The sequence below is a fragment of the Marmota flaviventris genome, chromosome 7 (assembly GCF_047511675.1).
Source record: "Marmota flaviventris isolate mMarFla1 chromosome 7, mMarFla1.hap1, whole genome shotgun sequence".
In the NCBI taxonomy this organism is placed as follows: domain Eukaryota; kingdom Metazoa; phylum Chordata; class Mammalia; order Rodentia; family Sciuridae; genus Marmota; species Marmota flaviventris.
In genome coordinates this window covers 60,280,726-60,305,921 of record NC_092504.1, presented here as the reverse complement: position 1 = coordinate 60,305,921, position 25,196 = coordinate 60,280,726, and the positions used below count along the sequence as shown (strand labels likewise).

Sequence of the window (25,196 nt, the reverse complement as noted above, 5' to 3'; positions counted from 1 at the left end):
ACAAGGTGGTGCCCTGTGAATATCTGGAGAAAGAGTATTTTAGGCAGAGGGGACAAATGGAAAAGGCTTGAGGCTGGAACTCGTCTGGGCTGTTCAGGTGTTTCTTAGGAGAGCCAGGGGAAGAGGAGATGAGTTGGGGAGGAGTGGAGTTTTTATTCTTCAGAGCAAGATGAGGAGACATTGAGAACAGTGTGTGGCTTCCTTTCAAATTTTATATATTTTTGTATCAGGAATTGAAATCAGGGGCACTGTACCACTGAGATACACCCCAGCCTTTTTTATTAATTTTGATACAGGGTCTAAATTGCGGAGGGTCTTGCTAAATTGCTGAGTTGTTCAAGGCTGAACTTGAATATAAGATCCTCCTGCCTCGGCCTTCTGAGTCATTGGGATGACAGCCATGTGCCCTCACACCTGGTGTGACTTGCTTTTTAAAATGGTACTTTTGGCTGCTGTGTAAGGAGAGCGCGTACAGGGAAGGGCTGATGTCAGCAGTTCTCATAATGCAGTGATCCAGGCAAAAGATGTTAATGGCTTGAAACCCTGTGGTAGAGGCAGAGGTGAGAAGTGGTCAGATTCTGGCTCTTTCCCCTCTTTCATACGAAGATGCCAGATGCCAGTCTTTCCCCTCTTTCACACGAAGATAACTCACTGCAAGAGCAGTGAGTTGTTTCTTGGCAGTGTCAGGGTCACCAGATGCCATTAACATACATGTACTTATTAATAGTCTATAGAAATAATCATGAGCTGCTCCCCAGCTAAAGGAGAGGAAGGATTTTAGGGAGTAACTAGGAAGAGCAAATGAGCTCAGTATCTGTGGAGGGGAAAATGAGATGATGAGAAGCAGATACAAGAGCAGAAGATGGGTGAGAGAGGAAGGCTCTGGGCAGAGTCCTAGGAGCAGTTCACTGGGGTCACTTTTGATGTCTTTAGTGATTGGGGTCGTTAAGCAGCAAAGTTGAGGGCCACCTGTGTTGTTTTGTTCCCTACCTCCTCTTCTTCCTAGTAGCAGCTCCATGCTAGATACGTCTTGAATCTTTTGTATGAGGCCAGGAAACACCTGGCACAGCTGCCTAACATCAACCGGCTCTCCACCTGTTACAGCGAGGAGATCACAGTGTGTGGTAAGAACCTGCCTGAATGACTCCCCTTGTTAGACACAAACTAGAAAGCTCTCCCTTGGAGAATGGCAGGAGCAGGATTTGTCCCAAGGGAGGTGCAGTGGCAAGTGGGCAGGTCAAGTTTCACGCCCTTAAATTGACCATTTACAGATTTCCCCATATTTAGTTAAGGAAGCCATGGTTCAGAAAGGGGGAACGTTGGAGCCCAGGGCTCAGCCTCTGCTTTAGTTTTCAAAGCAATTCATATTGACTGCAAACTCTCATTCCCCACTGAGAACAAAACCCCTGCAAACCACCAGACAGACCCTCCTTGTTAGAAGAGAATTTATTCATTGGTACATGAGCAAGCCCCTCAATGCCTAAGGAATTATTCCTTCCATCCATATACATTCCTCTTCCAGAGAGAAGTCCTGCAAATGAGAGGTTCTTCCATTTCCTTGTATTTTCTCATGATGTCAAGCATCCAAATAGACTGATGCCCACACTATATCCCAGGGAGGCTGTGTCCACGCCAGGGACCATGAACTGGCACTTCAAGGGCCACATGCAGCCTGTATATATGTCCTGTTTGCCCTACAATGTTTTTAAAGCTTTTAAAATCAGTGTTCTCAACATTTGAAAATTAGAGGATTTCATAGTAAAGTCTAGATTTTACAACTTCTCTTAAAGAATCTCCTCCTAACACTGGTCCATAAGTGAGTGGCAGCTTCCAACTTTAACAGGGGCAAAACTCTCCAGTTCTCACCTGGGTTGCGACCCTACATTATTCTGTCCCATCTTTTCTTCAGTGAAAAAATGTAGGCCATTTACTCTTTATTATAAAATACTACTTATGACAAACTTGTGCTTTCTGCTTTCAGTATTAACCATCTCTGCAACAAGGGGAAATGAATATTTATCTCACATATGGAAAAAATTAGTAACCCTTGATTTCTTAACTTTGTCAGATTTTTCTAGAAACAGTATTTTCCCTTTTATAGTAAAAATTAGAAACAATAGTAAGAGTCAATCAGCACTGATATTCTTTTTTTTTTTTTTTAGGAGATTTACATGGCCAGTTAGATGACTTAATATTTATATTTTATAAGGTATGAATGTTCCAATTAAGTTTCTTACTTGCTCTGAGGCTTAATTTAGAACCTAAAACACAATATCTATTAAACAAATGCTTAAATATTGCTTGGATTCTTAAAATATTATTTTTAATAATATTTGCTTCTAGGTAGAAAATATATAATATAAAAGTCATCATTGCATTATATTCTGGAAATATTATTTGTGAACTATGTTAGCTTAATAAGTAGAAGAAAGCATTATTCATCAATTGATTTTTTTCCAGATAAAGAAAACTGATTATTATCAAAGCAACCAATAGGTGTAAACTATTTTATATCTATTTTTAGCTATAAAATGTAGAACATGTAACAAAGTATATGAATATAATTGTGTTTTATCAATGTAATGTTGCTTTATACATATACTCATTTCCCAAAGCATTTTCCTACATATTGTTTAATCCTGAGGAATCCGCAGCAGCTGTTATTATGATGTTGCCAGAACTTAGGCTGGCCTTCAGATCACATTTCCAGTGCCCTTTACTGCACACCACATGGACAGTCTGGCTTTCTATAACGTGTCATTCTGATAATCATCTCATAAGCTCATCTTTGCTGGAAAGGAAATATAACAGTAGAAAATATTTCCATCTTTGAGTGATGTTTCACATTTGGAGGAGATGTGGAAAGCAAAGAATTGGCTATAGACCTGATGGTCAGATGGCCATTGGCTTTAACCAGATTTTCTATTCTCTTTCCCCCACTGGCTCTTGAACTCATCTTTGTGTTGGGAAGAATGGCCTCCCATCACCAGAGCGAGCATACGTGTTCAATGGTGACTTCGTGGATCGAGGCAAGGATTCAATAGAGATCCTGATGGTTCTTTTTGCCTTCATGTTGGTTTACCCCAAAGAGTTCCATCTTAACCGAGGAAATCACGAGGACCATTTGATGAACTTACGGTACAAGCCAAAACATGCTTGGGTATTTGATACTTGCTTGTTGCAATTGTAAAAAATTATCTTGCTAGAGCTTCTTATTTTAGATACTTTTGAAAAGTGGTTTTCTAATTTCTGAAAGTAGAAGACACAATATATAATATTTTAAAATATTTTTTTAATTATGTTATTCTATAATTCTAATAAGACTATTAATTTGTACCCATGTCCATATTATTTAGCATGTAAATTATAAGGATTCACCATAGAAAAAGTGGGAAATATGGATTATCAAAAGAAAGAAAATTAAAATATCTCACAATTTCTTTATCCACATATAATGTTATAACTGAACATTTTGGTGATTATTTCTCAGTCTCTTTTCTAAATATTTCAAATATATATATATTTATATATATATATAATGTGCTTTTTATAAAACTGTGATCATGCCTTAACTGTTGTCACTAAATTTATTTTAATACCTACTTTCCCTTCTGTATCTAGATATGGCTTCACCAAGGAAGTGATGCAAAAATATAAGGTGTGCCTGTCTTTATAAGCTAAAGTTTCTCTTCAATCAGATGAGTAAGTTATTTGAAACTTAACATCTTGCTAATATCATTTTTTTTCAGGTACATGGAAAGAAAATATTAAGAACTCTTCAAGATGTGTTCTGTTGGCTTCCATTGGCCACTCTGATTGATGAGAAAGTCCTGATTCTTCACGGTGGAGTATCAGACAGGACTGACTTGGAGCTTTTGGCTAAACTAGACAGGCACAAGGTACTGATTCATGAAATAATACAAATATCACCTTAATGTGCAGTTTCACTACCAACAAAAAATAAATGTCATTTTGCATGAGGACTCCTGGTGACTAAGAAGAGCATAAAGACTGAGAATCCATAGCTGGGATCAAGTATGCTGTAATCAACTGGTAATGTCTACCATGGACACACGAGTGGCAGGAGGTAGCTAGTGCTACGTATTTGCCTTTCCTGATCTAGATAGTTCTAATCTCTACCCTTCTATCCATTTCCCAAATAATTCATATCATTTTTAAACTCAACACATCTAGTACCTACCACATGCAGGGAAGGTGCCACTGGCAGATACATAGATGAAGATCAATTTCAATTAAACTAAAAAATATCTGTTTTACATGCTTACGATGCATAAAGAAATTGTTAGGGGAGATATCAAGATGAACCAGAGATGGTGCCTTTCCTGAAGGAACTTATAATCACCAGTGTGTGTTGGAAGTGGAAGGGTGGGAGAGTGGGAGACGGATGTATTATAGCCTATTAACAACAAATGGCTATTTTCCAATTCATTTTAGCAGTGAAAACCTTGAAAGTAAAAGTTGTATTTTCTTTTAATAGTAGACTCTTATATTTGAATTATACCTTATGGTACCCCTATTCCAACTGCCCATCCCACACAGGAAACTCTGCTACAACAGTCTTTTCTTTTTTTAAATTTATTCTAATTAGTTATACATGACAGCAGAATGTATTTCAACTCATTGTACACAAATGGACCCAAACTTCTCATTTCTCTGGCTGTACATGATGCAGAGTCACACCATTCATGCAATCGTACATGTACATAGGGTATTAATGTCCATCTCATTCCACCATTCTTCCCACCACCATACTCTTTCTCCTCCCCTTTCTCCCCTCCATCCAATCCAAATTTCTTCCATTCTTCCCTACTGCCCCCCACATTATGGATTAGCATCAACATATCAGAGAAAACATCTGGCCTTTGTTTTTTGGGGGGATTGGCTTATTTTGCTTAGTATGATATTGTTCAACTGTATCCATTTACATGCAAATGCCATAATTTCATTTTCTTTAAGGCTGAGTAATATTCCACTTTGTATACATACCACATTTTCTTTATCCATTCATCTATTGAAGGGCATCTGGGTTGGTCCCATAATTTAGCTATTGTGACTTGAGCTGCTATAAACATTGATGTGACTGCATCATTGTAGTGTGCAGATTTTAAGTCATTTGGGTATAAACTGAGGAGTGGGATAGCTGGATCAAATGGTGGTTCCATTCCAAGTTTTCTAAGGAATCTCCATACTGCTTTCCAGAGTAGTTGCACCAATTTGCAGTCCCACCAGCAATGTTTGAGTGTACCTTTCCCCCCACATCCTCACTAACTCTTATTGTTGCTTGTATTCTTGATAATTGCCATTCTGACTGGAGTAGTTTTGATTTGCATTTCTCTAATTGCTAGAGATGTTGAACATTTTTTCATATATTTGTTGATTGCTTGTGTATCTTCTGTGAATTGTCTGTTCAGTTCCTTAGCCGATTTATTGATTGGGGTGTTTGTTTCTTTTGGTGTTTTTTGAGTTCTTTATATATCCTGGAGATTAGTGCTCTATCTGAGGTGTGTATGGTAAAGATGTTCTCCCATTCTGTAGGCTTTCTCTCCATGTTATTGATTGTTTCCTTGCTGAGAAGAAGCTTTTTAGTTTGAATTCCATCCCATTTATTGATTCTTGATTTTATTTCATGTGTGTTAGAAGTCATGTTAAGGAAGTCAGGTCCTAATCTGACATGATGAAGATTTGGACCTACTTTTTCTTCTATTAGGTGCAGGGTCTCTGGTTTAATTCCTAGGTCCTTGTTTCACTTGAGTTAAGTTTTGTGCATGGTGAGAGACACAGGTTTAATTTCATTTTGCTACATATGGATTTCCAGTTTTCCCAGCACCATTTGTTGAAGAGGCTATCTTTTCTGAGAGGCCTAAAACCAGTTATTGTATTTCTTTTGTTAATTCCAATGTATGCTTTTGGCACCTTTGTCTAATATGAGAAAACTGTATTTATGTGGGTTAGTCTCTGTGTCTTCTATTCTGTACCATTGGTCTACATGTCTATTTTGGTGCTAATACCATGCTGTTTTTTGTTACTATATCTCTGTATAGTGTAGTTTAGTATAGTTATCCATTAGTATATCCATTTAGTATAGTTTAGGGTCTGGTATTGTGGAGCCTCCTGCTTCACTCTTCTCACCAAGGATTGCTTTGTCTATTCTGAGCCTCTTATTTTTCCAAATGAATTTCATGATTATCTTTTCTTTGAAGAATGACATTGGGATTTTAACAGGAATTGCATTAAATCTGTATAACACTTTTGGTAGTATGGCCATCTTGACAATATTAATTCTGCCTATCCAAGAACATGGGAGATCTTTTCATCTTCTAAGGTCTTTTTCAATTTCTTTCTTTCATGTTCTCACTACAACATTCTTGATGACATTTTCCTGAGCATTCCAAAGAGAGGGAACTTATCACCACACAGGCCAGGCTACTTCAAGTTTGGGCAGCTCTACTGGATATGAAAGTTTCTCTGCATGAGGCACACATGAAAGAGTCCACCAGATTGGGTTTGAATCTTGCATTACCCAGTAAGTGCCTGATATGGCAATTTGGTTCTATGAAGTTGTTCAGAGACTCAGGATTATTATGTCTCATTTCCCATCTCTAGAGTGCATCATTCAAGAAAACTTGTTACCACATTCAAATCCTAAGCAATAGGAGAGGGGAAGGAAAGGAATAAGAGTGCTCTTTTCACAGTATAGAACTTGCATATCTCCCCATTCTTATCCTATTGGTCAGAATGTGAGTATGTGGCTACCCCTCACTAGAAGGGAGGCTAAAAATGCTGTCTTTTTCATGGCTGCCAATCTCCCCAGCAAAAATTGAAAAACATATTTGGGAGGAATGATAGTCTTAGCCATGTCAGAGGTGTTATCAAGATTAAATGAAAACATTTGTGGCTTACAAAAGTGAAAATGGTATTTACTTTTGACTGAAGTGACAAAAAACTTCACGAAAGACATGTTTATATCTCTCATGTAAACAAAGGCTGAAAGAGAGCAATCCAGGGTTGGTATAGTGATGCTATGAAGTCACAGGATTTCAGACTTCTTCTGTCTTGCTGATTCACCATGTTACATCATGATCAAAGATGGCCGCTTGAGTTCCAAGCATTATGATCACATTCTAGTCAGCAGAAATTGAAATTAAACAGAGTAAAAGAAAGGCATGCTTTTTCCTTTTATATGATTGTATAATTGAATATCCAATTATGAAGCAAACCTTTTCATATTTAATTGACCAGAATTTAGTCATGTGTCTACATTTAGCTGAAAGGGAAATTTGCAAGTAAAGTCTTTATTTTAGGTTGTTATGTGCCCTCATAAGAATCAGGGATTCTATTACTAAGGAAGAAGGGTAGCTAGATATTAACACTGATTTAAGTTAGGGTAGCAACATTCTAGGTTGGTTTGTCCCTTTGGCTCCCCAAATTCCAATGCCAGCTCTTCTTCCCACACATAGAAAAAGGCTCATCCCCTTTCCAAGGGAGACTTTCAAGAATCATCCAGTAATTGCAACCAATTCAAAGGCCAAGGGTTCTGAACTTTGGTCTTACTTATCAGGTCTGGTTGTGGCTCTTCATGGTTTGGTAACTGAGTTCTATGTCCTATCCACCCAAACTCAGTTCAAAGAAGAAAAGGATAACTCTTTGGTAGAGGTGGAGGTGAGAAGGCCTGCAACTTCCTCCAAAAGTCTTGGATTTTACCAATCTTTTCTCTACCTCTGTGCAATCTCAACCCTTTTATATTCTTGAAGAGAGCATGGAGCCTGAGAGGCCTAAAACCAGTTCTTGGTATTTCTTTTGTTAATTCTGCATGTTTCCCGGCACCTAATTATTATTATGTTTTTTAGCTTCTACATTTTTATACCTTGGTGTTTCTTGAAAACTTTGAATTCAACCATTCTGTTAGGGTGTGTTGGCCCAAAGGCAGAGAAGAGACATTAAGTCACAGTAGAACATATCATGTCATGGAAGAATCATTTTTAATTATGAAAACAGAAGTAGGAGGAACTTTGAGGAAGAATACTAACAGCTGACTTTCTGTGGCTAATTAAAAAATAAACTAACTTCCTAATGTTTGGTTTGCAGAGTTCTACAAAATGGGTAATATAGTAATTTGTGTGGTCTGGGGAACACTTGGGAAGGAAGTACAGAGAAATATGGGCTCTGGAGTCAGAACTCTGTGGCTTCAGTCCTGGACAAGTCTTAGTATCTATGTGCCTTTGTTTTTTATCTGTACTATAAATAATGATGCTATCTCATAAGGGTGATGAAGGAGAATCAGTTAACTTGTGTGAACTGCCCAGAATTGTACCTATTTGGAAAGGGCTCAATATATGAATTTGAAACATATGAAAGTTAGGAAATTCAGTAAGGATTTGACCTTCTAAAGATTTGCCCTTTTCCATCTTATCTGAAAATCATAGGTTCTTAGAGAGAAACAATGCCCTAGGTTAGTGTTTCTCAAATTATCCAGGTTTTAGAATTTTCCAATTAGTCACAGATCAATAACTTGTAAAATACAATACATATGAATCATTAAAAAAATTAAATACAAATGAAAAATATGAGCCCACTGATCATGTGCTTGAATGTCATGGCAATATCAAATTGCTATACAAATTTTTAGGGCTTACTCTCAAAGGTCTGTACCTGTCTTGTTCTAGGCCAAGGGCCATCAAACAGTGCACAGATTGACCAGTAATTTGTCTGTGGAGCCCAGCCTTCAGGACTGACCTGTGTGCAAAACTGCTTTTCCGAAAGGATCTACAGTTTCATTATCTGTGTCTTTTTGGGACCTGTTTAGATCGTTTCCACGCTGAGGTACAAGATAAGAAAGGAAAATGACAGACAGGCAGAGGAGAAGAGAAAAGCCCACCAGACAAGCTCTGCGCAGACGCCCGCCCCGTGGTTTCTTCCCCAGAGCCGCTCTCCCCCTTCTCTACCCTTTCACCTGGGCTCAGACAAGGCCCACAAAGCCAGCCTGCCCTCCAGCGACCCCTTCGGCGCCCCGCTGGCGCACACCGAGCTGGCCTGGCTGGGGAGGCGCTCGGTGGACCCGGAGCTGGAGCGGTGCCAGCAGCGAGCCAACTTCCCGGGGATTGGGGAGAAGGAGGAGCCCTTGCCCCAGACCTCGGAAGCCCACGCAGTCCCTGGAGAGCTGCCCGAGCCCACTCTGCAGGAGTGGAGGCAGGTGGGTTTCCTAGAATTGGACTGCCATCGGGTGGGACCCAGGATTTAATAACAGCCTCAATCTCCTCCTTCCGTGTAAATTGAAGGTTATACTTTTGTGGGGTTAGAAAATGCCAGAAGAGCAATAGTATTTGCTTAATGATTCCTATGTTTTAGAGTTTCATAAAGAATGGGAAGACGCAGCAGGTGGGCTCTCTTGCCTGGTTTAGTGACTTAGCATCAGTGGGTAAGAAAGTAAGCTATAATTTATTGGAAGGTATTAAATGCTAGTTTGTACCTGTCAGCAAGATGGGTGCTACATCTCAAAGACAAAAGAGCTAGGCAGTAACTTCTGTCCTCTGTTATCAGGCAACTAAGACCTTTCCAAAGGCTCCAGAACTTTGTCACATGCCCTCCTCCCCGAGCTTCAAGGGAGACTGGAAAAAAGGAGTGTTTAGTTGGACTCAATGTCATCCCAGACATAATCATTTTGTTATATTGGAAGAAGAAGGAGGATGGATATCCAGTGGACACTACTCAATTAGGCACAATGCTTGCTAAAACCCATGAACAGGCATCCAGGTGAAGGGCACATTTCATGGGGGCAAGACTGTGGCAGCAAGGTCTTTTAAAAGACTGTTGTAGCTCAGTGGTAGAGTGCTTGCCTAGCATGTGCAAGGCCCTGCCTCGAACTGGAAGGCAGGAAGGCAGGAAGGCAGGCAGGAAGGCAGGAAGGAAGGAAGGAAGGAAGGAAGGAAGGAAGGAAGGAAGGAAGGAAGGAAGGAAATATTGTAGGAGATGATAGTGGTGATCTTGGGCAGTAGTGTTACTGAACTACATGAACTTGCTAGTATTTAATCATTATTTTACCTACAAAACCTACCATTTTATATGGTTCACCCAGTAAAGAAAAGAATTCAGAATTAAGATGTAAAATTAGCAGAACTGGCTGATTGATTGGAGGAAGGGTGGTGAGAAAGAGGAGGGGTTGCAGCTGACTCTTGAAGCTAGAAACCACAGAGAGAGAGAGAGAGAGGGTGAGTTTAGGAACATTCTCCCAGACATCCATCTGGGCTTCAATACTAATTTAGAATTGAAATATTAAAATTCAGGCCTTTCCTTTTGCAAAACATGACTCAATAATAATGTGCAAGTACTTGTAAATCACATTCAGGTTTTATTTTTTTGTTTGTTTGGTTTTTGTTTTGGGTACTGGGGATTGAACCCAGGGCCACTCAAACACTGAGCCACATCCCCAGCCTTTTTAAAAATATATTTTAGTTAGAGACAGAGTCTTACTGAGTTGCTTAGGGCCTTGCTAAGTTGCTGAGGCTGGCTTTAAACTCGTGATCCTCCTGCCTCAGCCTCCCAAACTGCTGGGATTACAGGCATACGCCACTGCACTCCAGCTTGCAGTTTTATACTTAGAAGTACATTTGGGATAAACAACTGAAATATACTCAATTATTTCACCTGATTAGGATGAGACTGGCAACCTCCTCCTTCTGCTTTCATGTGAATGACTCTGAATGAATACCTGTCTCTTGGTCTTCCCAGGTTGTCGACATCCTGTGGAGTGATCCCATGATGCAGGAGGGCTGCAAAGCAAACACCGTTAGAGGAGGAGGCTGTTACTTTGGGCCTGATGTGACAGAACAGTTGTTACAGAAATACAACCTGCAGTTTCTGATCCGTTCCCATGAATGCAAACCTGAAGGCTATGAGTTCTGCCACAACCGCAAAGTAGGTGAACCCACTGCAGCAGTGCTGGTTTGTGTGTCACAAAAGCGTCCCAAGAGCTCCTCCTAGGCCTGGACTGTGAAGTGCACTTGTTGCCAACTTGCTCAAAGCAACTGGGCCCTTTATAGTCATTTATCCATGACTTTTATAGCCTCTTTTTCTTTACTTTCTTTTTTCTTATTCTTATTCTTTTTTTTTTTTTTTAATGATACTAGGGATTGAACTCAGGACCTTGCACACACTGAGCTACATTTCAAACACTTTCTTTTTTTAATTTTTTCTTTTCTTTTTTTCTTTTAATTTGAGACAAGGTTTTTCCTAAGTTGTCCATACTGGCCTTGAACTTGGGATCCTCCTGCCTTAGCCTCACAGGTAGCTGGGGTTACAGGAATAAGCCACAATGCCCAACTTCCCATCTTTATTCTTTAAAGCTTACTGTCATATGTCTCAAGCAACCTAACAGGGTAATTAGATTTCTGCACTATTCCAAGTGGGGATTCAGGATCATTTGTTTTCTCAGGAGTAGAATGAATATCCTAACATCTTTGGGTATTTCCAAATCCTATAATATTTTTCTAACGTAATGCCACTAGAATGGGATTCTGTCTTCCTGGGAATACTAACTTTATAGGAGAATAAGGCATTTCCATGGCAAGGGGTGTGTGAGAGATCAACTAATGGAAGAAATGTTTGCTTAAACGGTTACATATGAGTTTCTTGGTTGCAAGACTTCTGAGAGCCTTTGATTTCCTATATTCATTGTAAATCTCCAGGAAGAGATACCATGTCTAGCAACTTCCAAGGTATCGACAATGGAAATCTCTTTCACAGAGAATCTCAGAGGAGGCACAGAAATCTGTATAGCTTTGAGGCAGCACGACAATTTCATAAACTCATTTGCCTGCTAGTTTTTTCATGGCCATTCCAGCTCATCAGACCAAACCTGCCCTTAAATTAAAACAAATGACTGGTTTTCTCTAAACCATGCCATTTTTATTTGGAGCAAAAATGTGAAAACATGTTATAGGCCTCCTTTTGAAATTCAAGTATTCCTATGACTTGAGTCACAATTCATGCCCTCGTTAAAAAAGAAGAACAAAGGAAAGAAGAAAAGAAGAAAGGAAAAGAAAAGGTTAATAGACCAGTGCAAAGAGGAACAGCAGCCCTGACATTGGGTTGGCCATATGGGTTTGAGGTTGAAGGGTTCTTCAATGAACATGAATGCTATCTCTCTTCTGTTTTGATTCAGGTGTTAACCATCTTTTCTGCCTCCAACTACTATGAAGTTGGCAGTAACAGAGGGGCCTATGTCAAACTGGGGCCATCCCTGAGCCCATATATTGTGCAGTATCAAGCTAACAAGGCAACCCACATGCTCACCATGAGGCAAAGGCAAGACATTTCAATGAATGGTTTTCAGAAAAAAAAAATGCAGTGTTTAGAGAACTTTGAGATGCCAAATGCAATTACATTTATCCAAATTCAATGTGAGAATTCAGAATTTAGCTATGTCAGCATACAGCTGTAGAATAGACATTATAGCCAGGGTCTTATAGAACTCCATTTTTTGTTTCTATAATGAAGTACCTGAGGTGAGAGATTTATGAAAATCGGTTTGTTAACACATAGTTAAAAGCTGAAAGTCTAAGATTAGGCAGCCCCAATGGTTCAGCCTCTAGTAAGGGTATAATAATAGAAGGTATCATGGCGAAAATGAGGAATGAAAGATCACAAATCGAGACAGGAAACCAGAGGAAGAGGGAGGAGCCAGCTTTGCTTCTTTTATAACAACCCTCTCATAAGAATTAACTCAAGGACTCAATGAAAACTTCCTTTATCCCTTCCAAGGGCATTCCTCCAATGACCTAAGAACCTGCACAAAGCCCCACTTCCCCAAGGTCCCACTAACACACTGAGGACCAGGCCTCTAACCCATGAACCTTTAGGGGACAAACCATATCCAAACCACAGCAGGTTTCCTCCTTCTCCTCCATATACTCTTAGTATCCATATCTACCCACCATTCATGGGAGCAATCAGTTTGCTTTCTGCAGAAATTCTCAATGGGTACATCTTGAGTAAGTCCATATATTAGGCCACTAAGTCTTGCTAAGGTTATTCTTCAATTTCTCTCATCCATAAAGGTTTGGGTTATTCCCCCTCCCCCAGTAAGCCACAACAAATGTTCTTTCATTATCTGGGGATTTGGCAGATAGATTTCAGTGCACATATTTGTTAAAGATATCCTTTCTTTCTGGCAAGGAAGTATGTAATATTACTAAATGCTGTCTATTGAGATGATTCTGGATGGTAGCCTTAGATGAGAACTTACTGCCTGTTAAGTATTATGAAGAGTTTATGTATATTTTCTCACAGTAAACTTATGAAGTAGATATTTTGATTAATTTCAGTTTGACAGATGAGATCACTAAGGAAAAGAGGTTAAATCAGTGGGCCAGTAGTGACCCAGGCAGTCTTGTTTCAGAAACCACATGTTTAATGACTATGCAGCATTGCCTCCCACAGAGCAGAGGGCCTTGGAGTATATAAGATGCTAGTAGGTACAATTTTAGTCTCCCAAACAAGCTTCTTTAATTATTCAGCCTAACTAAATTAAAAATCAAAATGGACAAAATTCGCATAAATCAAGTGGATAGAGAACACATTAATATTTAGTATTTACCCTCTATGAGTGCTGTAAAATTGGATTATTTAAAATAAGCCTTGTGTTATTAAATACAGATGGGCCCCAGCACTGGAACAGCCTCACATAAAAGGAAGTGCTTCAAAAACAGAACGGCGAACAGCAAGGTTGAGGAAGTGGATCGAGGGGGTGGGCAGAGGAAAGAGAAGGGGGAAATACTAGGGAAGAAATTATGAGCAAATATGAATATGCCACAGTGAACCCCACTATAGTGTATAAATATAATGTACTAATTAAAGAAAAGGAAGTGGTGTTTAAAAATAAATTATTATTTTTTTGAGACAGAGTGTTGCCAAGTTGCTGAGGCCGCCTCTGTCTCATTCCTCCTGCCTCAGCCTCCTGAATTGCTGGGACTATAGGCATGGGCTACTGTTTAGAGAATTGATTTGATATATAAAAATCTAAACTGATCAAGTGAGAATCAAATGTACTGTGCAGAAAAATTTTCTGTGGAGCTTTATAAAAAATCAGCAACCTGAGCTTCATCCACCCCTACCAAATCATCATCTCCAGGGGTGAGCCCCAGCACTGGAACACCATGATTCCTTAAGTGTTGTCACCATAAGAGTCACTGCAAGGAATCCTATAAGTAGTGCGTTTTAATAAGGCAGACAAAGAACTCTTTGAAATACTCATTGACTGCATTAAATAAATGCAACATCACCTGATTTTCCCAGAAGTTACTTACCCAATGACACCAACTCTCTGGAGCACGGTGGTTAACTTAAAATTTAGAGAGAAATATCTGAGCAGCTGTAATGGATATGTCAATGTCCATAAAGTCTCACTTGCTTTTCTTAGAGAAACCCTCATTCAGAACTTATTTACTTTTTGTTTAAATCCACTTCTCATGATTATGGCATACCCAGCCCGGAGTCCAGCTGTCAAGATGGCATAATGATTGTGCCCTACTTCAGTGGGTGTGGAAGGGTTAATAAGAGAATCCATGTAGAGTTCACAAGGGCTTCATCCATGCTGCCTGATGGCAGGGACAGAGAGCCTTGTACACCCAGATAGTTCTTAAGGGCATTGCCATATACTCCATCCCTGAATAGGTATTGATGACTATCGTTTACAGTTTCCAGGAAGCAGTTTAATTGCCTTACATAACTAGTGGTTCTTAAACTTTTTAGTGGTCCCACTTCTATCAGCCTCTGATAAAACAATAAACATGCTCCAGTTAAAGTGCATATGCTCACATACCCATGAAATTTGGAATGAGTTTCAGGTGGTTCACATTTTTTTAAGGATCTATAAAGGCCATTTACCAACTGTTAATTATCTTAAATTACAATGAACATTTTCATTAAACATGATTAAATGTTTTTTTTTAAAAACTTTGGCACTTAAAAAGATAGATAAGCTGGTTATTATTTGTAGACTGGCTGTCCCTCAATGAGACGCTACAAATAAAGTACATTTAATTTTTATTTCTTCTTATATTCTTATTCATTCAACTGTAAATGTCTATTGAGCACTTACTTTGGGCCAAATATGCTGCCCAGCAATATTCTATTAACTCAATAAGAATGAGAAAGCTAAATTAGTGTTATTTTATTATTCATAAATTATTGCCTTCTGACTGCTTATCATAATAAAATATAAGGTGAACATAAAGATTATAATGACTACCATTTGTTGAGTTATTTTGATGGGCCGGGATTTAGTGCTGTTCATGAATTTTCTCATTTAATCTTCTCAGTGATTCTATGGATAGGTACTGTACTTAGGCCTGTTTTACAGATGGAGAAACCGTGGCAGAGGCTTGTTAGACAACTTTACCACGGAGGTGATCTTTCTCCAGAATGGATCCAACCACTGTCCTAAACTGGGAAGGACAGCAGTCTCCCCACTCTTTCCCATTGTACACAAATAGGTTCCCAAACTGACCCTATTTGTGTACAATGGGAAGAGTAGGAAGTAGTGGGAAGAAATAAAAGAAGGAGTTCTTCCCTCAAAAACAGCTCCTGTAATCCCAGTGATTTGGGAGGCTGAAGCAGGAGGATCACAAGCTCAAGGCTAGTGTGGGCAACTTAGCAAGACCCTGTCTCAAAAGGGGCTGAGTATGTAGCTCAATGGTAGAGGACCTCTGTGTTCAATCCCCAGTACCAGAAAACAAAACGAAAAACGAAAGAACCTCATACCTGAGCCCTTGGGAGGTTACAATATTAAGATAAAGGAGAAATGTAGTAAAACCTGTAACTATTTTTTTCTATACCAACTTTTAAAAATATTTGTCTTCATCTTCTGTCCCAGGATTAGCAGAGTAGAGGAATCAGCTCTGAGAGCTCTGCGGGAAAAGCTATTTGCTCATTCCTCAGACCTCCTTGATGAATTTAAGAAGCACGATGCAGATAAAACTGGTAAGAATAAAGTAGGAGCTTCATGGAGGAAGGAACCCAGCCAGAAAAATCTGTCTCACAATAGATAGCAAATAAGTTACATGTTGACTGACTGAAAGACCTGAACTACCCTTGACTGCTTCTTCCTCTCATTCAACTTAGTGTCTCATTTATTTTTTCCAAATTTTTAAGTTCTAAATTTTTAATACAATATGAACGTGGCCCAATAGAGATGAAGATGATGAAAATAAATAGGGTCAAGGGAAGAAGGCCAGAATAAAAAAAAAAAAAAACAGAGTGGAAGAAATTACAAGAGTGTGCCCAAGACTAGCAAAAGGTCAATGACTTGCCGTCTTCTTCTTGTTGAATCTGTGCTTATCTGTTCCATGTTCTGTATTCCAAGCTAGAAATTTTGTCTTTGTTCAACTCAGTGGACTATCTACCCAAATTTGATTAACCACATCTCTATCAAAAATAACAGTAACATTTATAGATTTGTATCTTTTCATCTACACATATTGTAGCCTCCCAAGAATTTGGGTGAATGCTATATTCTAAGAAATCAAGAGATTTGAATTTTTTAACAATTAATGCTGTATATGGTCAATGTTTTATGATATTGTTTTAAGAGCTAATATAGCTTCTGGTTGTGTTGCCAGATTTAATAAGTGAAAATTTAGGATGCATAAAGTTTAAATTTTAGGCAAATAGTCAAGAAATAATTTACGCAATATTTGGCTCATACTTAGAGTTTGTTGTCTGCTGAAATTCAAATTTTACTGGCCATCCTGTGTTTTCTCAGGCAAGTCTGGTTTCCAGCCAGCACTGACACAACCAACAACAAACACTGACAATACCCATTATTTCAGTTACTTACAGGTAGTACGAGAATGTCAGGATGATAATGTATGTACATTGGTTGGGAAACGAGACTTCCAGGTGACACTTGTCACCTTCCAGGTGACAAGTCAATAAGTTAGCTTTTTCCTGTAGGTTTAATCACTCTGACTGACTGGGCGGCAGCCGTGGAGTCCGTGTTGCATCTGGGATTGCCATGGCGGATGCTGAGGCCACAGCTGGTGAACAACTCAATGGACAACACACTGGAGTACAGGTCCTGGTTGAAGGACTTGGCCAAAGAACAGCTGAGCCGTGAGGTAATCATGGGATAATGTGGATGAGAGTGTATCGTGGACAGAAACAACCATCTAGAACCAAAAAGGCAGGATGGATGAGAAATAAGAACAAGCATTTGCTGCATTTCTGTTGCTTTGTGTTAAGTGGTTTACATATATTGTCTGTTAATCCTCAGAACCATCCAAGAGGTAGGTATTATCAGCTCTATTAGATCTATGAAGACCTACTGAAGCACAGAGGTTAAGTATTGGCCTTGGGTCATAGAATTTGTAAACTGGGACTCAAACTTGGGTCTGACCACGGTTGTAGCTGTGGTAGAGCAGGTACTTAGCCTGCCCAAAGCCCTGGGTTTGGTCCCTAGCACCAAAACAAAACAAAAACAAACTCATGGACTTGAAGATCCGTTCTGTTTCCTCAATACTATGCTGCTTCCCCCATTTTAAAAAGTATTTAGTCAATGAATCTTTGATGACTATATAAAGTAGGTGAGGTATTATTTTTAAAACAGCTTTATCATAATAGAATTTGCACATGATGTTAATCATCCACTCAGAGTACATAATTCAGTGGTTTTGAATTATACAGAATCAACCCTCAGTATCTGTAGGGATTTAGTTCCAGGATCCCCTGTGGATCCCCAAATCTGTGGATACTCAAGTACCCCATATGAAATGGTGTACTACTTGCACATAACCTATGAACATCTTCCTGTATATTTTCAGTCATCTCTAGCCTAATGTGAAAACTTGCTATATTGTATAGAGAATAATGACAGTTTGTACGTGTTCAGTACAGGCACAGTTTTCCCCCAGTATTTTTGATCTCTGGTTGGTTGAATTCATGGAGGCCGATGATTGAATATGGACGGTGGACTGCATTTGAAAATCTGTGAAACAATCCTTCAGCCAATTTTAGAACATTGTCATAATGGGCTATGTGCTTCTTAACCACTAGATTATTTGGAAGGCTGAATGGGGTTAAGGGAGTGGTGCAATGATAAAAATCTTTAGGTTTTTGCAAGAGTGTGCGATTGTCAGAGTTTATTGTGTGTTAATTATATATCAGGACAAGCTAAAACATAAGACATAGAGGGAAATGAGTTTTTTCTTACAGAATATACAGTCAAGTTTGCTGGAAACCCTGTATCGAAACCGATCCAACCTGGAGACTATTTTTAGGATCATAGACAGTGATCACTCAGGTAAAAACCCTCATTATTCTTCCACTTTTGATGTACCACCAGTATTTTACCTTGAACCTTTTAGTCTCCTTCCCAATTCATTCCTGATTCATCTCCACTCAGACATTTTGGGAGTAAGGTAAGTAGTATTAATGTTTATAAATGATAGACTCTAGAAAAGTACTTGAGCAATACAAGAAGACTATGTAGCTATTTGGGAGGCTGAGGCAGGAAGATTGCTTGAGCCCAGGAGTTCAGGACTAGTCTGGACAGCATAGTGAGTCCTAGGAAGGAGAAAGAAAAGAAGAGAGAGATTGAGAGAGAGGGAGAGGGAGAGAGGGAGAGGGAGAGGGAGAGGGAGAGAGGGAGAGAGGGTAGGGGAGCTCATTTAAAAAAGAATGGAGCAGAGTAGAATGAAGACAAACTAAATGAGAGTTTCTCATAGGAAGAAGTTACTAGAAGATGTGATATCTTTTTTAAAAAAAATATTTATTTTTTTAGATGTAGTTGGACACAATATCTTTATTTAATTTATTTATTTTTATGTGGTTCTGAGGATCGAACCCAAGGCCTTGCATGTGCTAGATGAGCATTCTGCTGCTGAGCTACAACCGCAGCCCCATGATGTGATGTCTTTTATAGTTCCATTGAAGATTGCCACAAAGTAATGAAGAGTGCCTAAAACCTTCACCCTGATCCCCCAATGGTTCAAAGACTTTACGATACCATTACTTTTTTTTTTTTAAGTATAGTTCACATGCCATATTATTCATTTAAAGGGCACAGTTCCATGGTTTCTAGTATATTCACTAGGTTTTGTAACCATCACCACTATTTAATTTTAGAACATTTTCATCACCCCCAAAAGAAACCCTGTAGCCATTAGCAGTCACTTCCCACTCTATCCCTTGTCCCCCATTCCCTGGTAGCCATTAGTCTACTTTCTGTCTTTAGGGACTTGTTTATTCTGGACATTTATTAAAAATGGAATCATATATATAGCTATTAGTATGATAAATGAGTTCTTTCATTTAGCATGATGTTTTCAAGGTTCATACATGTTGAAGCAGTATCAGTTCCTTTTTTATATTTGGATATACCACAATTTGTTTATTCAGTTATCAGTTTATAGACATTTGGATTATTTCCCCTTTTTGGCTATTATGAATAATACTGATACAAACATTCATGTATAACTGTTTATGTGAATGTATTTTTAGTTCTCTTGGACCTTGGAGTGCAATCATCTGGTCACCTGGCAATTCTATTTTTAAATTTTTGAGGACTGCCAAAACCTTTTTTCCACAAGAGTGTAAAATGGCTGTACCGTTTTATATCCCTACCAGGAGTGTATGAGAGTTCCAATTCTCTACATCCTCTCCAACATGCATTATTTTTCATTTTTGTCTTTTACATTTTTACTATGGTCACCCTGATTGATTTGAAGAATTACATATGGTTTTAATTGCATTTTCTTAATAATCAGTGATGTTGAACATCTTTTTATATGATTATTGGCCATTTGCCTATCTCCTTTGGAGAAATGTCTATTCAAATTATTTGAATAGACAAATTTTTAATTGGGTTATTTGTCTTCTTTGAGTTATAGGAGTTATTTATGTATTCTGGATGCTAGGGCATTATTAGATATATGCTCTGTGAGTATGTACTCTGATTTTGTATATTGTCTTTTCATTTTCTTGGTTATGTCCTTTGATGCACAAAAGTTTTGAATTTTGAAAACATCTAGTTTGTCACTTTTTTTCTTTTGTTTTCTTGTGCTTTTGGTGTCATATCTAAGAAATTTTTCATAATCCAAGGTCACAAATATTTACAACAGTGTTTTAAGAGTTTTATAGTTTGGGATCTTACATTTGAGTCCATATTGAGTTGACTCTTATGTATAGTGAGGTAGGGCCTAACTTTATTCTTTCTCTTGTAGATACATAGTTATGTCCCCATCATTGTTGAAAAAGTGATTTTTTCCCCATCAAATGATCTTGGAACCCTTATAAAATATCAATCAAGCCCAGCATAGTGGCTTAGGTCTGTAATCACAGCTCCTTGGGAGGCTGAGGCAGAAGGATCACAAGCCTCAAGGCCAACAAGGGCAGTTTAGTGAGACCCTGTCTCAAATTAAAATTTGAAAAAAGTTTAGAATATACCTCAGTGGTAAAGGCCCTGGGTTCAATCCTCTAGTACTGGAGGGTGGTGGGTGGAATTGACCTGGTCTGGTAATATGCTTAGTGGTAGAACACTTGCCTAACATGTGATCCCTGTAAAAACAACAACAAACCAGTCAACTGTAGATGTATGATATATGGATCCAAAGTCTTTATTTCCCCCTTCTTTTTTTTTTTTTTTTTTTTGGTACTGGGGAACCCAGAGGTGCTCTATCACTGGGCTAGATCCCCCAGACCTTTTTGTTTTTTTATTTTAAGACAAGATCTTACTAAATTGCTGAGGCTGGCCTTGAACTTGTGATCCTCCTGCCTCTCAGCCTGCTGAGCAGTTGGGATTATAGGTATGTGCCACTACACCTAGCTCCTTTATTTTGACAGGATCACTTTATTTTGCACAAGCTGATCTTGAACTCCTTAGCTCAAGTGATCCTCCTTCCTCAACCTCCCCTGTAGCTGGGACTACAGATGTGGGCCACCATGCCCAGTTTAAGTGCTTTTTTTTTTTTTTCTGGTGGTATCTGGGATTGATTCTAGGGGTGTTTAACCACTGAGCCACATCCCCAACCCTTTTTGTCTTGAGACAGGGTGTCTCTGAGTTGCTTAGGGCCTCATTAAGTTACTGAGGCTGGCTTTGAACTTGTGATCCTACTGCCTCAGTCTCTAGAGCCACTGGGATTATAGACATGCACCACCATACCTAGCTTTAAGGGCTCTTTTTACGAAACATAAATTAGTATATATTTGGGATGATTTGATGCAGGGTTTCTCTGTAATGGTACTATTGATGTTTTGGACTGGATAAGTCTTTTAGGAGGAGTTCATCTTGTGTGTTGTAGGATGTTTAGCAACATCCCTGGGTTTTATCTACTAGATACCAGTAGCACCCCACTCTTACCTTGGTTGTGACAATAAAATTGTCTCCAGACATTGCCACATGTCCCTGGTGGGGAGCAAAATTTCTCCCTGTTGAGAACCCCTCCTGATACGTGGTTTCTTGTGATCCCCTTGGGAGAGTTTACACTAGGTACAAGGCCTTGGATGTTTTGGATTAACAGTAGGGGAGCAAGTGTCCTTGCAGGAATGTCAGAGGAAATGAACGCTGATTGACTCACTGAAGTGATTTCTTCCCTCTGATAAGGGTTCATCTCCCTGGATGAGTTCAGGCAGACATGGAAGCTATTCAGCTCTCACATGAACATCGACATCACAGATGACTGCATCTGTGACCTTGCCCGGAGCATTGATTTCAACAAGGATGGCCACATCGACATCAATGAGTTCCTGGAGGCCTTTCGCCTTGTGGAGCAATCCTCCTCAGAGGGCCAAGCCGCAGACTGCCCATAGTCCACAAATGCTAATGACAGTGGCTGCAGTAGTTCAGGTGCCCCTTGAGAACTGTTGGACTTTATTGCCCTCAGTGCCTTCTAGGTAATGCCCAGCTTTTTGCTGTGCATAGATTTGTGGAACTTCATGCTGAGAATTTGCCTACCAATATGCATCAGAATCACCTGTGTGTTTGTGTGTGGAGGGGTAGGTATGGTGTGTGTGTGTGTGGGTATGTATGTGTGTGTGTATAATAAGTATATAGTTGCCTCAGCCTGATCTCAGAATCTTCACAAAGTAGAATAAATAATTTTCATGTGTACTCCAGTTAAGAACCACTGATAGAGCTGGGGCTGGGGCTCCATGGTAGAGCGCTCACCCAGCATGCATGAGGCACTGAGTTTGATCCTCAGCATCACATAAAAATAAAGATATGGTGTCCACCTAAAAAGCTAAAAAATAAATATTAAAAAAAAAGAACCACTGATAATTCAACCCCCTTGTTGCTTTCATTTTTCCACCTTTTGTTTAAAAATGTCACATTGGTAAAGGAAAGTTATTAAGAATTATATGCAGCTGGGCGTGGTGGCACACACCTGTAATCCTAGCAGCTTGGAAGGCTGAGGCAGGAGGATCGCGAGTTCAAAGCCAGTCTCAGCAAAAGTGAGGCACTAAGCAACTCAGTGAGACCCAGACTCTAAATAAAATACAAAATAAGGCTGGGATGTGGCTCAGCGGTCGAGTGTCCCTGAGTTTAATCCCCGGTACCCGCCCCCTCCAAATTATATGCATGGATGTTTTTACTACTTACTCTTTTTTACTTGTTATAATTAATGTGCTTATAAAATTTTATGTTCTGCATTTTCATAAGTTTACACTAATTGTAAATATTTTCCCATGTTGTTACAGTCTTCATAATTATTAGTTCAGTGGTTGTGTAATTTTCTTTCAAATGGATGCACTGTGATCTAATAGCCTCTCCCCAATTGTTAAACATGTGTATTGTCTCTAGTTTGTCATTATTATAAATAACACTGTGGTTAATAACTTTGTGTATATAGCTTGTTTTATAAAAATCTTTTGAAAGATGCATTTTCTTAGGATAAAGTCTCAGGAATGGGATCATTTTGTTAAATGGTGTTGTATTTATTCTGGGTGCTCTAGAGAAACAGAACTAATAGATATATAGGATAGATACAGATTTACATATAGATACAGATAAAAATTAAAGAACTGTCTTCTGTGGTTATGGAGGCTGAAAAGTCCGGAGATCTGCATTTGGTAGCTGGAGAACCAGGAAAGCTGATGGTGTAAGTTTCAGCCCAAAGCCAGACCTGGGCACTAGGAGAGCAATGGTGCAAGGTCTAGTCCACATCCGAGTAGGCAGTATCTTAGCATTTCTGTTGTGTTTTAATATGTACTTCATTGATGAGTATCCCAAACTCTCTCCCCTACCTTGTTTTATTTCTGAACTAAGGAAATCGAGGTGTGGAAAGCTTGCAGGATATGTGACCCAGTTAATGACACAGCCAGAACTGGAACCCATGATTCCTGACTCCACCCAAGCTTCTTTCCAGTTATATCCAAGGAATGGAGGGAATATATCATTATCCTCCCCATTCTATGGAATATCATGCAGCCACTAAAAAGGATAACTTGCCATTAGTCAGAATTATGCTTAGTGTTGAGGGACTTTCACTTCCTATCAAAAGAAGCACCAGGAAAGATTTAACTAAAATTCTGAAACAAATCTAATTAGAAAGGCAATTATTATTCAGTATCCTTTGAGGTTTTTCTTATGATCATGAGTTGCTTCTATAACTATTATATTTTTATTATCTGATAAATATAATAAAATAGTTATAAAAGTGACTAAGAAATACAATAAAAATACATATTTTAAAAGCAAATTCGTTTATTGTACCTTTAAGAAAGGATAACACTACACCTCAATAAAATAAATTTTTAAAGCCACTAGATGTCACTCTGAGCAAATGCTCTGTCTCTTATAGTAGCTGCTAAAAGTGCAGATCTCTCAGTACCAAATAGGTCTAAGATGGCGATGTTCTAGGGTCAGAGGGAAAAGGAAAGAGCCCTATAGCTGCCTGCCTTGCTGCCCACTTAGAGGTGCAAATCAGGAAGACACCCAAACGCTCAGAGGTGGAGGCAGGGACATCTGACAGAGGGAGGGTAAACCTGGACTGGACTTAGAAAAGAGATCCTCCAGCAGACCCTGAGCACATCCTGGCCATGGTCATGTAGGTCACTCCTTAATTTTAAGCCATGAATTTATATGTATTTGGAGTACATTTTGTTCCCCAAATTCCTAAACTTTATACTTTTGTTTTTTAATAGCACCTTGGGAGTTCTGAAAAAAAAGTTAACCCAAATCAAATCTGGCTTCTGGGCCTGTCAAGTTACAAGTTATATGGCCTGAGGAATGTGTTAAATGACACCAGGAAGTTTCAGTCATGAAAATCCAGATGGAGGGGACCAGTGACCTGGTCTCTTCATCAAATACATTACAGGGAGATTAAATAAGAGATGAAGGAGAAAACTACATTTAAAAAGGGACATAGCAACCCATTATAATTTATAGAACTTATTTGATTCCTAATCAAAGCAACTTTTTTTTAAGAGTGTTAGAGATGTGTGAATAATGACATCATTTTTGGCAATAGTAAGGAATTATTGCTCATTTTTTAGGTTATTTCAAATATTTGAGGTTATTTCAAATCCCCTATTGATGTATACCAAAATATTTACTAGGATTAGTTTCAAAATAGAAGCCGGTGGATGGGGGCTGACCCTGAGCTGGTGATTGTTGAAGCTGGGTGATGACTTCGTGAGGGTCTATTGTAGTATTTTCTCACTTTTTCAATTTGAATTTTTCTATAATTCTTATTTTTAAAAATTGGACTCTAGTATAAGGTGGCGCGGGAATAAATGACATGCTCACCAAAGCAAGCAGCCAGGCAAATTTTCTCAGGGCATGACTGGAACCGGCCCAGTCACTAAACTCATGAGTATGCAAGAGTTAATAGAATCCATTTGTTAGTTTTGTTGAACTCGAAGGGGAAAAAAAATCACTTAATCTCATTAAATCTGAGCTTCCTCAACTGTAAAATAGACATTATACAACAATATTTTCCAGGAAGTCATGATTCTCCATGAAGATAAATTACAAAGGAGACAAGTTCCAAATAATCCCTGGAGCAGACACAGCCAGTTAGTCCTCATGAGTGACCTAACCTTGCTTCATCTGCAAATACTCACAGAACTTGAGCTGTTTCTTGCAAAAATCTATATTGAAGAAAAACAACTTAAGCTCAACCAGAAACAACCAACAAACATACTAATGTAACTGGAGACTTTCTAGCAGCATGTCCTTTGTGCAT

The 25,196-nt window shown here is 38.9% G+C and overlaps 1 protein-coding gene across 1 annotated transcript in view; it reads left to right on the top strand.

The window, feature by feature from the left end:
* The window catches only part of Ppef2 (protein phosphatase with EF-hand domain 2), a 32,936-nt gene extending 11,117 nt beyond the window's left edge, over window positions 1-21,819 (top strand). The window contains exons 5-16 of the mRNA XM_027939855.3: window positions 1,010-1,124; window positions 2,163-2,209; window positions 2,972-3,138; window positions 3,622-3,658; window positions 3,750-3,899; window positions 8,825-9,211; window positions 10,747-10,932; window positions 12,179-12,321; window positions 15,890-15,996; window positions 16,969-17,132; window positions 18,226-18,313; window positions 21,614-21,819. Coding sequence (XP_027795656.3) covers window positions 1,010-1,124; window positions 2,163-2,209; window positions 2,972-3,138; window positions 3,622-3,658; window positions 3,750-3,899; window positions 8,825-9,211; window positions 10,747-10,932; window positions 12,179-12,321; window positions 15,890-15,996; window positions 16,969-17,132; window positions 18,226-18,313; window positions 21,614-21,819 — 1,797 coding nt within the window. The remainder of the gene's footprint in view (window positions 1-1,009; window positions 1,125-2,162; window positions 2,210-2,971; window positions 3,139-3,621; window positions 3,659-3,749; window positions 3,900-8,824; window positions 9,212-10,746; window positions 10,933-12,178; window positions 12,322-15,889; window positions 15,997-16,968; window positions 17,133-18,225; window positions 18,314-21,613) is intronic.
* The last annotated feature ends 3,377 nt before the right edge of the window (window positions 21,820-25,196 follow it).